Source organism: Gracilinanus agilis, chromosome 5 (assembly GCF_016433145.1).
Source record: "Gracilinanus agilis isolate LMUSP501 chromosome 5, AgileGrace, whole genome shotgun sequence".
Taxonomy (NCBI): domain Eukaryota; kingdom Metazoa; phylum Chordata; class Mammalia; order Didelphimorphia; family Didelphidae; genus Gracilinanus; species Gracilinanus agilis.
The window spans coordinates 271,087,987-271,102,037 of record NC_058134.1 but is presented as its reverse complement, the minus strand read 5'-3'; the positions used below and the strand labels follow the sequence as shown (position 1 = coordinate 271,102,037).

General features: G+C 35.5%; 1 protein-coding gene across 1 annotated transcript in view; it reads left to right on the top strand.

Moving 5' to 3' along the window:
* Window positions 1-14,051, top strand: part of IRAK3 (interleukin 1 receptor associated kinase 3) — an 88,544-nt gene that overhangs the window by 32,397 nt on the left and 42,096 nt on the right. The window contains exons 4-6 of the mRNA XM_044679206.1: window positions 1,683-1,737; window positions 4,236-4,387; window positions 10,845-10,909. Of these exons, the coding sequence (XP_044535141.1) occupies window positions 1,683-1,737; window positions 4,236-4,387; window positions 10,845-10,909 (272 nt within the window). The remainder of the gene's footprint in view (window positions 1-1,682; window positions 1,738-4,235; window positions 4,388-10,844; window positions 10,910-14,051) is intronic.

Below are 14,051 nucleotides of genomic sequence, written 5' to 3'. Positions count from 1 at the left end.
AAAAGAAAAATGTTGTCTTGGTGTGATTTTTTTTTTTTTTTTGCTACAAGCAGAGGAAAATCTTACATTGAACCTTGTTTCATTTCCAGATGAGAAAATAAGAATTTGGAGAATCCCAGATATGGGGGGAGAGGACACTAGAAGTCTTCCTCTTTAGAACTTCTTCCTCTTGATAATTTAATTCAATTTACCTGAAATTTATGAAGTGTATGTGGTCATTAATACCACTGACCGATTAATCACTACTATTATGGAGTTTCGAATTCATAAAAGGCAATATGGCACTATGGATGGGAGAACAGGCTTTGGAGTCAAGAAGATCTGGGTTCAAGCTCTGCCTCTGACACAAAGTGACTCAGAGCATTGTGTCAAACACTGGGGGAAAGGGGTAGCTAGGCAGCTTGGTAAATAGAGCACTAGGTCTAGAATCTGGAAGACTTGGGTTCAAATCTGGCCTCAGACACTTCCTAGCTGTGTGTCTCTGAGATAGTCAGTTGACCCCATTTGCCTAGCCCTTCTCTTTTGGTTTTAGAGTTGTTACTAAGACAGAAAGTAAGGGTAAAAAAATTGTTTTAAACAAACATTGGGGGAGACAGATAGATGTAAGATGTCTTATCATCATGGTAGCTTAGGAGTGACACATACAGGATATGACACACACAGAAACAGAAAACAGAACATGACAAATTCATTAGAGAGGTCCAAAATATTATATGAGGGTTGGGGGTGAAAAAAAAAAGAGATAATTTCTGATTGGAACACCAGGCAAGCCCATATAGAAGAAGAATCATTTGAGCTGTGTCTTGAAAGCTGAGAAGGATTTTTAAAAGTGAAAATTGGGGGTATGGAAGAAATGGGGGAAGCAAAGACCTCACAGAGCTAAGAAGGCATGAAGCATGTAGTAGGTACAATCTTTCAGAATTGGGACTTGCAGTTATTAAAGGCACTTTGAAATTTCCATTTTTCTCTGAGTATTCCTCTGTTGTTTGCTTTTTCTTTTGATTGTACCTCCTAGGGTCATCCTCCAGTCTGTAGTCTGTGTTTAATATCCTTGGCTATCTCTTCTTCAGAGAAGAATGGGAGCTTCCATGCTTTTAGAAATTCAAGCCTTTAGGCTTTCCCCAGATTTTTTAGAAAAGAAAACTCTTGCTCTGGGTTGGCAAAAAGCCTTACCTACCTTGTTCCTTCAGTCTTTGCCATCAAGGCTTCTGATCTTCTTAGCAGGAATTTCAATTCTGGTCACCAGCTTCTTATAGAGTCAATGCAATGACCCTTATGTACAGTCTTTGAATGAATGAAAACATTTATTAAGCAGCCTACTGTATGCCAAGCACTATGCTAGGCTTTGAGGATAGAAATACAAAAGTAGCTCAGGGAGCTTTTATTTTCATAGGGCAAGACGACATATAGAGGTGGCGAGGGGTGGATATTTAGGTCTGGAGAATCACAGGGGTGAGGAGGAGAAGGAAAGGGGAGTTTATGGACATGCCCTCTCCAGAGGCAGTGGTAACATTGATTCCATGACTATTCCCAGAGCAAAAGGGGGAAAACTGGCTTGAGATAGTATCTACCTTCTGAAGTTATTCTTCTATGTTCTCTCTTAGTCGGACTTTTGATATTCATGATGAGGTTTTCTCCCCAGAGTTAGAAGACTGAATTATTGTAATATCTTTTTCTTTCAGGTACCAATTGACCACACTATTGATAAAGAAGGAGAGATGCCTGAATATCAGAAAGGTAAAAAAGAACCATAAAAAGGGTGTTTCTACTTTTTTTAAAGGGCTTGGGAAGAGGATGGCATTTTCCTTTTTTAAAGTCTAAATATTTATGTAATAAGTTCATTAACATGTTAATTCCTTGTGTCCGTAGCTATTTCAGGGAAGACAAGGTAAGGTACTTGAAATTTTGCTTCACCTGATGATAAGAAATTATTCAGCTAATATGAATATCTCACTGGCCTTTGCAAAGTCCAAATAGAGGCTTTTGACTTAGGAGGATTTTTCTGTTATTTTTTATTTTGAAATTTGCTATTTTTTTGTATAATGGAGAAACACTTGAAAATAGCATTTGGGGATCACTTTTTATTCCCATGGCTCCCTTGGATGATCATAGATTAGATTTGGGGCCAACATATATATCTACTTATTCTCCATATCAGTCTTCACTTTACAGTTTCATTAATAATTTAGTACCACATAGAATCCATTGCATGGTATAGTGGAGGGAGCATTGGATTTGGAGATGAGTAAGACCTGTGTTCAAATCTTACCTTATATAGTTACTGACTGGGAGATGGTAGGTGAGGAATCTAGCCTCTCTAACCTCAGTTTCCTCATTTGCAGAATGAAGACTATCACACTACCTATTCCACAGGGTCATTATGAGCACCTATGAAAAGTGTTTATGAAATATTTTCAAACTTTAAGCACTGTTGAAATGTCAGATATGAATGACCTTAAAAGATTGATTTGATTCTTACTTTTTACTCCATTTAAAGCTAAGAAAAATGATTAGAGAAAAAAAAATCTTGTATTTTTATCAATGAGCTCTAATTCATATATTAAGAATTCTCTTTTTCCTTTAATTGTGGTGATAAGAATTTGGTTGTGAAAATTTAACCAATTACATGGAAAATAGATAGTTTTTTTAATTGGTTGGTTCAGAGAGTTTTATTTGGATTTTTCAAGATTTCTGTTTACATATAAAACACCAAAGTGTTTAGTTTCAGTATTAATTTTATGCTCTTTGTGAATCAGCAAATAAATAGGTGTCAATGTCAAGAAAATAGAAATTGATTAATCTCAACTTAAGATCTTTGTAAATTTCAAAAAAGTATATTTGCATACACATATAGTAAAACATGAGACACATCTTAGCAAACATCCAAACAAAATCTCCTACAAGTAGGTTCCTCAAAAACCAGTTTCTTCATTTTTAAAAGTCTCTGAATACCCATTGGCTTTAGCAATATATGCTTAAATCCATACAAAGGCTGCTGTTTTGATCAGTTTTATTGTTTTACCATTTTGGCTTCATCTGAACAGCTACAGCTGTGGCAGCATCGTTCTTTTGATTTTGCTTTCTTCTCCCCATGTCATTTCATACTCATTGAACTCTAAATTCTTTATATTTGTCATCCCTATGGTGCAATAATATCCCATTATATTCATATACTGAAATTTGTTCACCCATTCTCCAAATATTGGGCACATATTTGTTCCCAGCTTTTTCTTATCACAAATAATGCTGCTATAAATATTTTTTTTATAGATTGGAACCTTTTCTTGCTGTCAATCACTTACTTAGGTTGTATAGTTCCAGTAAAGAAATCTCTTTTATTTTGATTTTATTTTGCAAAATTCCAAATTATTTTCAAGAGCAGTCACTTTTGGCAATGGATTAGCATTCTTGTGTTTCCACAGTTTCTCCCCTAATTTTTCTCATAGTTTACATCTTTGCTAGCCTAGTGGGGGTGAGGTGATCCATCAGGGTTACCTTAATTTGCTCTGATCAATTATTTTTTAATTATTAGGTAGTTATTGATAATTTATATTTCTTCTTTTGAAAACTGTTTATGTTCTTTGACTTGTATGAATCCTTATAAATTTTTAGATGTCGGACTTTTATTAGTGTTTCTTAATGAAAAACTTTCCCACTTAATATCTTTTCTCCTTATTCTAGCTGTGTTAAATTTGTACAAAAATCTTTAAATTTTTTATAACCAAAATTATCTTTTTGTGATCTTTTATCTTGTACCTTGGTTGCAAATTCTTCTACTTTCTGTAATCATTATCAATAATCTTCTTTGTATTTCTCACCTTTTTTACAGTGTGACCCTCATATTTTAATTGTTTATTCATTTGGAATTCATTGTGCTAGATGATAGATATTTATTCAAATCTATTTTTTAAAAACCCAATAACAAATCCTTTCACTTTCTGTAGAAGTATTTGTCATATAAAGAGCGCCTTCCCTAACAATCCATTGATTTATTTGGAATGGAGAGGATATCATAATTCCACTTACTTTAATTAATAGAGTTCATCTTTTGCTTTATGGCATATTGGGAACCAAATGCCCATTATATCTGTAGAGAATACATATGTGGGCTTTGCCTTCCATGTATTACTTTCCTGACTTGGGTTCATGCCTAATATATTAATGTAGATTGTAATAATGGTATCAATCCTCTCATAGAGAAAAAGTAACTAAACTTTCCCTCCTTCCATCTTAAGAAATAAGGCTGAAACCTTCCTTCAACTTTAAAAACATCATAGAAGGAACCAAAAACTTCCATAAAGACTTACTAGTTGGAGAAGGGGAGTTCTTCAAAGTATTCAAAGTGGAACTTCAAAATGGAACATATGCTGTTAAGTTATTTAAACAGGTATGGAATATAGTTATCATTAGAATCACATAGCTTTTATAATGATTACAACATGAAATTGGTTCAGCTCATATGCATGTTTTATGCTACAATGCCTCATTTTTCTTCCTTTACTCAAAATGTGTTTATTTAATTTTAGCTGCAAAAGTACATTTTAGTACATGCTCTAAAGCTTACTCTCCCTGTTCCAACTTCCCTGGCAGGTCAGGTCCCTTAAGGGAAGTGATCTTTTTTAAAAATATTTTTTATTTTTCCAATTACATGTAATAACAATTTTCAACATATATTTTCCAAAATTATAAGATCCAAATTATCTTCCTTCTTCCTTTCCCTCCCCCCCTCAGAGATGGTAAGCAATTTCATCTGGGCTATACATGTTTTAGAATGAAAAACATATTTCCATATCGATCATCAGTTTAAGAGAAAAACCTTATAAAACCACCCCCCCCAAATAAAACCATAAATAAACTAAAATGAAGAACTGTATGCTTTGATCTGCATTTCAACTCCAACAAGTCTTTCTTAGAAGGTGGGTAGCATTCTTTGTCTAAAGCTGAAGGATCTTTTCTGTTGCTATAGCTCACAAGTACCCTCTATTATACTTCCCTCCGTGGTTATCAGTCAGTGATGTTAAATTAGAAAAGGGACACTGCTAGGATACCGATACAGAAATCAAAATCCTCTGGTGGAGGAATCAGAAGACTTAGCGCAGAGGACGCTCCTCTAGGAGGAGGGAGGAAGAGACCAAGACTGAGATATTCTAATCTCTCCCAAGTGATTTTTCCCCCTCAAAAACAGTTTTCTTTTTGTTTACCACTCACTTAGATTTTTGAATCCAAGTAGCTCACTGACACATTTCTTATTTAACTTCACTTCAATTCTTTCAGTAGCTTTCAAAGACATCTAAATTGATAAGGAACCTTTCACACTTGCCTAAGGTCTATGGTCGATGGATTCAGTGGAGGTTCCAAGGTTTGTTCATATCTATGTTCTAACTATTAGAACAGCTGTGTTCTAACATTGTTAAGGCATCAGTAGCGTCTTGGAATTCAATTTAAATTGGGTGGGGGTGGTTGACTAGGCTGACCCTCTTGCTTCTATATGAATATGCCAAAAATATTTATAGATTTTCTGTATATATCATTTCTCCCCCATTATTTAGTGGGCTTAAATTGAGTGGGCTCTTATGAGATCTTTGAATTAGAAAGAATTAGGAAGTGGATGTCTAGTTGGCAGGAACATAAGATGGTTTCAGTAGCTTTATTTTTGCTTAAATCTGCACAAATAATAATCATAATAATAATGACAATGATAGTTGATATTTTTATGGTACTTTGTGATTTACCGAGTTTAGGAAGATATTTTATCTCATTCGCATCTTCCAACTATCTTGGTGAAGACTTTCTTCACTATTTAACCTCAGCAAGACTTTTGGAATCCTTTCTTTGACAATTTTACTTATGGTTACCTATTATTATTATACTTATTATTATTGAGCTGTTGGATTTGATAAGTACTGGTTTTCAAGGAATTGTCTCAAAGGGCAATGTTGTCCTTTCTAGACACCTTTATTGGGGTAACTTATAGAGAAAGCTATTGGCATCAGTTTTATTTTGAATGGTAGAGTGGTTCCAATAAATGGCTTTAGGATCTTAGGAAGGAGAAAGAAGGTTCAAGAAGGAACAGGTACCCCCTTTTGCCTTTTGTCTATTCACAGGACAGACCAGAATAGGGTAGAGCAGACCTCTGTTCTGGAAAGGAAGAAAGAGAAGAGAATTTTATAGTCTGTTCCCTCCAGGAACCATCATTAAGATGGCTTCAAGGCAGGAAACAGGAGTTAATATGTTCTTCCATGACTTTCTGAATCTAGGTCAGGAGGTCTGATAACTCCAAGAGATGTCAGAAGCCAGATTAAAGATTGAGTTCTGATAGAACCCCATGATAGAAACAGAAATGTGCATTCCCACTCAGAATTTGTAGACAATGATCTGGAACACTGACTTCCTATATAGAGGAGGGGAATTTCTGTTTCCTAGATGATGTGATATTTAACATCTGCCTTCTAGTAAGAAAAGGCAGATTTCCCTGGGCTGAGCCAAACCTGGAGGTGACCAAGTAGGTCATTCCCAGTTGGAGGGTTCATGTATTAAGCCTAGAAAGAGGAAGATTTCAGGAATGATGTGCAAATGGAGAAAGAAGATTCCCTTATTGTGTCAGTAAATTCTTTTATTTTTAAAATTCATCAGAGCCTGGTAATTCTTTAAGGAAGTGTAGCCTCCCGAACCAGGTAATATCAAGCTCTCCCACAATAACCCATGTGAACTCTGTAGTCAGAGAACAGAGGCATGACATGGAGGTGGGAGCTCGGACAGGCATCACTTCCTATTACAGAGAATTATTCAATGTTGATCTGATAGGAAAGGAGTTGCCAATTTCATAACCTCATAGTGTCTTTGCCTTCTGGGGGAATACAAACTAGAGGGCACCTGGGTTCCCCCAGGAAAGGGACTTTATAGGATCTTGTAGGGAAAGCTAGAGATTTCATGAAATATTGGTGTGTTATCTAGATGGCAATCCAAATTGCAGTTCCTTTTGAGGGAAATTATTGCGAATGTTATATGTATCTATTCATCAACTCTTGTAAATCTTTGACATCTTCCTTTTCTTGAAGGGTGAAGTAAAGGCTATCTATCTCCTTTTCATAAATAAAAAAGGAACCAACTGTCAGAAAACAAAGGACAATACTACTAGATGACACTTAAGTGGGGAAGGAGCCCATAAATTGTAGTCATGACTCAGAAACAGGGGAATCAAAGTTTAGAAACTAGTGAGAGATATTAAGGTAGAAGCACCAAGACAACTACTTTGTTTATTGTGTATAAAACTCATTACCCAAATAGAATTTTAGAGTCAGGTTTATATAGATAAAGTGAGTTCAGAAAGCTGTCATCCCAAGCTTTCTGAGAAGAACAATTTAAGAAAGTAATAAAAAAATTTTTTTCCTTAGAGTATGCCAAGTAGTGCAGGGGATAAAGCATTGGATCTAGTGTCAGGAAGACCTGAGTTCAAATCCAGCCCCAGGCTGGACAATAGTAAACGTTTAAAAAAATACTACTGACCTTCTAGAGTTGTCATGTGGATTAAATGAGATAATATTTGTTAATTCCATAGTCCCTGACATATAATAAACTTAAAAAAAAACACCTCTTACTTTCTGTCTTAGAATCAATATTGTATATTGGTTCCAAGGCAGAAGAGAGGTAAGGGCTAGTATATTGGAGTTAAGTGACTTGCCCAGGGTCATACAGCTAGAAAGTATCTGTGACCATATTTGAATCCAGGACCTGTTATCTCTCCAGACCTGACTCTCTGTCCACTGAGCCACCTAGCTGCTTCATAAGCTTTTAGTAAATACTTATTTATTTCCTTCCATTACTCAGAGAGTTCTTAGCCTTTTTGTGTGTCTTGGACTCCTTTGGTGGGTTGGTGAAGACTATGGACCCATCACAGAATAATGTTTTTAAAAGCATAAAATAAAATGCAAAATATTACAAAGGAAACATAGTTTTAAAGTATATATTAATCAATGTATTATTAATTATTATAATCATAACCATTATGGTATCAATATACCAACATGTAATATATCACTATAATTAATAATAAAATATTAATAGTTATCACTACTATATAAACATAATTATAATATTATAATTATATGTATATATGCCTTACCCTCTAAGTATTGGTTCCAAAGTAGAAGAGCAGCAAGGACAAGGCAATGGGGATTAACTAACTTCACCTGGGTCACATAGCAAGGAATTGTCTGATGCCAGATTTGAACCTGTGATCTCTTATCTTCAGGCTTGGCTCTCTATCCACTGAGCCACCTAGCTGCCCCCAATTTTTAAAATATTTTTAAAAAAATTAAGTCCACAAATCCGGGCTTAAGAACTCCTACTTTACACAAAGACCAGTGAAAACTTGGCAAACCAATGACCATGTTGGATTCTGCAGTTCAGGGCTCTTGTCCTGGTCTTGTGCTGTCATGATATTTTGAGCCACGTGCTTATGTTTTGTTCCAAAATAATCATTTCATAGATATCAGGAATTCTTTGTTTAGGAAATTCCTCCACCATTGCAGACCAACAACAGGTCAGCAACTTACTGTCTTAGAGAATTGCCTGGTCACAAGGAGGTTAAGAGACTCATCGTTTGGCCACCGAGCTAATATTTCAAGGAAGAATTTATACCCAGGCTTCCTGACTCCCAGGCTCTGTCTCTATCCCCTCTGGTCCACAGCTACATTTGTGAGTTGTTTAATGATAATCTGTTCTAAATCAATAAACATTTATTAATCTCTTGCTACATACAAGACCCAGTGCTAGATACTGAAGATGATACCAAGGCAAAAACCCCTGCTCTCCAGGAGCTTACAGTCTTTTCAGAGGATATGCTAAGTTAATTTAATTTCACAGTTTGCTGATACTTGGGTCAGAGACCTAGAAATGGAAGTAATCTCAGAGGGCCGTCTAGTCCAACCTCTTTATTTTACAAATGAGGAAACTGAGACCAGACAGATTAGGTGACTTGCCAGAGGGAGAATTCAAACCTAGCTCATTGGACTCCATGGTGGACGCACTTCTCTGTCTTGAGTACGTGATTCTAGTTCAACCCTTTCATGTTAAATCATTTAAAGTCATCTAAGTCCAAGATGAAAAGTTTCTTCCAGACCCCTTGAGTCCTGGGCTAGACATTAAAAAATATATTTCCTCTGCTTCCTGGGTTGGGTAAAAGGAAGTAAGTAGATAGAACATATATATGTGTGTCTTTTTATCTATTTATCTACCAATAACCAAAAATATCAAGAAGTCATGTTACATTAAGGGGGAGCAGGATGAGAATCTAAGCATCTTTTTAAAAATAACCTTTATTGATACCTCTTGTTATTACATCACAGTTATTCTGGAGAACAAAAATGCCAGCTCCCTGCCCACATTGACTCCATCCCTTGTAATATACAGAAAAGCAATTAAATAAAATCATGATGCAGTAACCACATTTGACAATGTATGTGCCCTAGATGTATTCTGCTTTGTAAATTTTATTTCTGAACCTTCACCTTCTGTCTTATTATTAATTGTAAAACAGAAGAGCAGCCAGGGTTAGGCAACTGAGATTAAGTGACTTGCCCAGAGTCACACAACCAGGAAGTGTCTGAGGTCACATTTCAACCCAGGACTTCCAGACCTCAGGTTTGGCACTCTATTCGCTGTGTTACCTAGCTACCTCCATGAAATAGATATTTTTTATATTTTATTTATATATAATTTATATATTATATGATAAATATATTTATATTTTGTTATGTATAGTTTTATATAACATTATATATATCGATGTCAACTACATAATAAATGTTATATATATATATGGTAAATTTAGCAAGGTAGCAACAGAAAACAAATGCTCTTTTTCTCTGCATTTTTTTGTTTTTTTGTGTGCATTAAACAAGTGCTTTGGGGGGGGCATATCCACCATGATAGACTTCATGTTTATTCTCTTTATATTTAATTTTCATATGTTTATTTATGTTTTTGCTGTCTCTCTCCTTAGAATGTGAATTCCTTATAAGTAGGAATTAATTCTTTTATTTGCATCTCCTGTATCTAGCAGGCATTTAATAAATACTTATTGATTGATCATGAGGCAGTATTTGAACTCAGGTCCTCCTGATTTCTAACCACAACAAGTACATATCTTACACAGATCACTGTGTGTGAGATGAATCCAATTTCTTGATTTTTGCCCAGTCAAGAACAAGTTCTCCTGGATTATTTTAATGGTTAAGTTCCAAATTCCAGAGAGCTCAGAACAGGACACTCCCTTGAGCCAGTGTGTCATATTGTTTGTTTGTTTGTTTTGTTTTGTTTTTTAACCCTTAACTTCTGTGTATTAGCTCCTAGGTGGCAGAGAGTGGTAAGGGTAGGCAATGGGGGTCAAGTGACTTGCCCAGGGTCACACAGCTGGGAAGTGTCTGAGGCCGGATTTGAATCTAGGACCTCCCGTCTCTAGGCCTGAATCTCAATCCACTGAGCTACCCAGTTGCCCCCTGTCATATTGTTTTTACTCACATTAATAATCTCTATCAATGAAATCTTCCAATCTAGACAAGCCCAACCAATAGAGATCATTGCCACAAGCCACTGAAACCCAAGCTCACATGACATGCATCCCACCAAGGAGTGACCCAGAAGAGTTTGTTGTTCCACCTGAAATCAACTAGTGACTTGTTCTGACCAGGGTGTGATTTTTGGTATTTGAAGTAGAGTTCTAATTGGCATAATGGAACCATTCAAATCTTAAATTTACCAGTGAATTAATGACACACATTCTCAGATCTAAACTTTTTCTTCATAATTATATCAAATTTTTTTCTTGCTCTTCATATATTTAGGAGACAACTATGCAGAATAAGAAAAATTGGAAGATGTTTTTCTCAGAACTTGAAGTCTTGAATTTGTGAGTACATTTTCTATCCTTAATTTCTCCAATTTCTATTCCTCTGTTGCTATAATATCTAAAATATTGGTTGATATTTGATGTAGTTTGCCCCATAACTTAATTTGAAAAATAGATCATATACATTACTAATGCAAATATATATTTAACCAGGACACTGAATCTCTACCATAAGGAGGCAGCTAAATGGTGCCAGAGTGCACAGAGCATTGAATCTGGAATCAGGAAGACCTGAGTTCAAATTGAGCCTCAGATACTTACTAGCTGTGTTACCTTGGGCAAGTCACTTAATCTCTCGCACCTCAGTTTCCCCAACTATCAAATGGGAATAATAGCACTCCCTCTCTGCATCGTTATGAGAATCAAATGAGATAATAGTCAAACAGCATAATGTAAGTGCTATATAAATGTGAACTATTATTATTGTAGAATGTGAAATAGTTTACAGGATAATATATTGTGATGTACTTCAAATAGCAATGGGGTTTCTGTTTCTTCTTCCTTAGAGGCATGACAGTATGGAAAAATATTACATATATTCTTTCAACCCCAGCTTTACTTTAAAAATTGAATTTTAGTCTAAGGGATCAAATGTTATTGAAGTATATATTATTTTCTGGAAATTCATTACTGAGTTTAGCTATCCTTAGAGAAAAATTTCAGTGCCTTCATTTTTAGATAAAGTAGTTATGTAGCCTGGTTTGAAAAAGGCCCCTCATAAAGTCCACTCATCACCCTTTATGTATAGACAGGTTTTTTTAAGATGTGTTCAAAACCACAAGTAGTAGGAATAAATCTTCAAGCTTTAGCCCCATGACAAACAATAAATATTATGAGAACACCATTAAAGATTCATATGTATGGTATAAGAAGGCAAGGGGAAAATCTAATTATCATTTTTAAAAAAAAAGTTTTATTGGGGGCAGCTGAGTAGCTCAATGCATGAGAGCCAGGCATAGAGACAGGAGTTCCTAGGTTCAAATCTGAGCTTAGACACTTCCTAGCTGAGTGACCCTGGGCAAGTCACTTAACCTGCATTGCCTAGCCCTTACCACTCTTCTGCCTTGGAACCAATGCATAGTATTGATTCTAAGGTGGAAGATAAGGGTTTAAAATTAAAAAAAAAAAAAAAAGCTTTATTGTTGCCTTTTGCCATTACATCACAGCTATTTTTTCAGAAGGAAAAACCCTATCCCTGACCACTATGACTCTTTCCCTTGTAATAAAAAAAAATTTTTGAACAAAATTGCATAATAGAGTGACCACATCTGACGATGTATGCAACCTCGTGCCCTACTTGTATTCTGCTTTTCTTTGATAAGAAGGAAAGAATGTTTTATTATCTGAGCTCTAGGACCACAGCATCCATTTTAATGACTTTGGAAATGCTGTTTTAAGAAACATAGTGTATGATCATATTTCAATTCCTTCTTTTTGCTCTGTTTCCCTCTTGCTTCCATAAATCTTACGTATCCCTCAAAATCTATCTGGAGTCCTAGTTCTTCATTTATTCATTCATTTGTAGCAGGGTTTTAGGGTTGACCTTCACAGAAAGCTTAGCTGGGATGGTTCCCTTCTCTCTACTTGCTATTGCTTTCTGCTCCTCAATTCTGGAAGCACAGTTCTGTCGCTCACTTTTCTCAATATGGAAGCCAAAGTTTCTGTAGGAAGTCTCCTTATACAATTCCAAAGGGCTTACAAGAAAGAATGTTATCCACATCGAGAGAAAGAACTGTGGGAGTAGAAACACTGAAGAAAAGCAGACGATCTATCACTTGTTTATATGGCTATATGATTGGAGGTTTTGGTTTTAAAAGATTGCTCTATTGCAAAAATGAATAATATGGAAAAAAGTATAAGTGATAACATTTGTATAACCCAGAGGAAGTGCTTATTGGCTCTGGGAGGAGGGAGAGAAGAAGAGAGGGAAAGAAAATGAAATGTGTAAACATGGAAAGGTATCTTTAAAATAAAAATTTTAATAAAAAAAAGGAATTCTCCTTATCGTATCCTTTACAAGATAAGGTACAAAACAGTCTAGTTCTCCTCCACCTTTTTATCTTTGCACCTCGGTCTCTCTTCAGACATGACAGTTAATGTCGAATGACTTTGCCACTCTCTCAAGATCATATTCTTCTTTGAATAATTAAACTGCAAAATCCCATCTTTCCACTTAAGGGAAAAATAATTAGCAAATTCATTATTTTGAACTACTTCATAGCTCATCTCTTCCTGTAATCATTTATTTCTAAGTATGGTGCTCTGTCTGCAGGAAAGGCTTTCGTGGCTATCAATGAATGAAAAGATGCTTAAGCTTCACCATGCAGCTATAGATGAGTTTCATGAATCTTGCCTAGTAAAGACCGAGGTAGGACCAGTACTTTCTGGAAATGACATTTGTGAGCACTACTTGGCTACTATTACTTCAACCAAGAAATCCATATTCTTCACAGTAAAAGTATAAACAAGACACTTATTCTTTTCTGTTTTTCACTGTTAACTTTTGAATTACAATGTCTACAATACACATGTGTATAGACATATTTTCACATATCTATAGCTATTTATATATATTAGCATGCTCTCACCTATAGGATATAACATGGCACAAGGTGGAAAAGCACTGAATTTGGAGTCCAAGCTCATGGGTTCAAATCCTGGCTGTGCCACTTTGTATAGATGTGACCCTGAATAAGTTACTTTACCTCATCTATAAAATGAAGGGATTATGCCATTTTGTTTTAAAATAAAATATGGTCCCATCCATTTCTAAAACTATAATTATGGCAATAGATCATTCTCATTCATTCCAAATAGGTCATGAAGTTCAACCAATTAAACGACAAGTATTTATTAAGTGTCTGCTGCTTGCTAATATGAGAAAACAGGTCTAGAAAAGAAAAGTAACTCATAGCAGGATAAATGAAAGTATCTTTTCCCTTAGGGACACATTCTATCAGGGGGCACAATATTTACAAAAGTATATACAGAGTAACTTCAAAATAAATACAATGTAGTTTGGGACTGGAGAGAATTTCCTTTACTGAAAAACTTGATGTAGAAGGTGGTGTTTGAACTTAGTCTTGTGGGAGGAACATCAAGAAGGCCAGTTTGGGGGGCAGCTGGGTAGCTCAGTGGATTG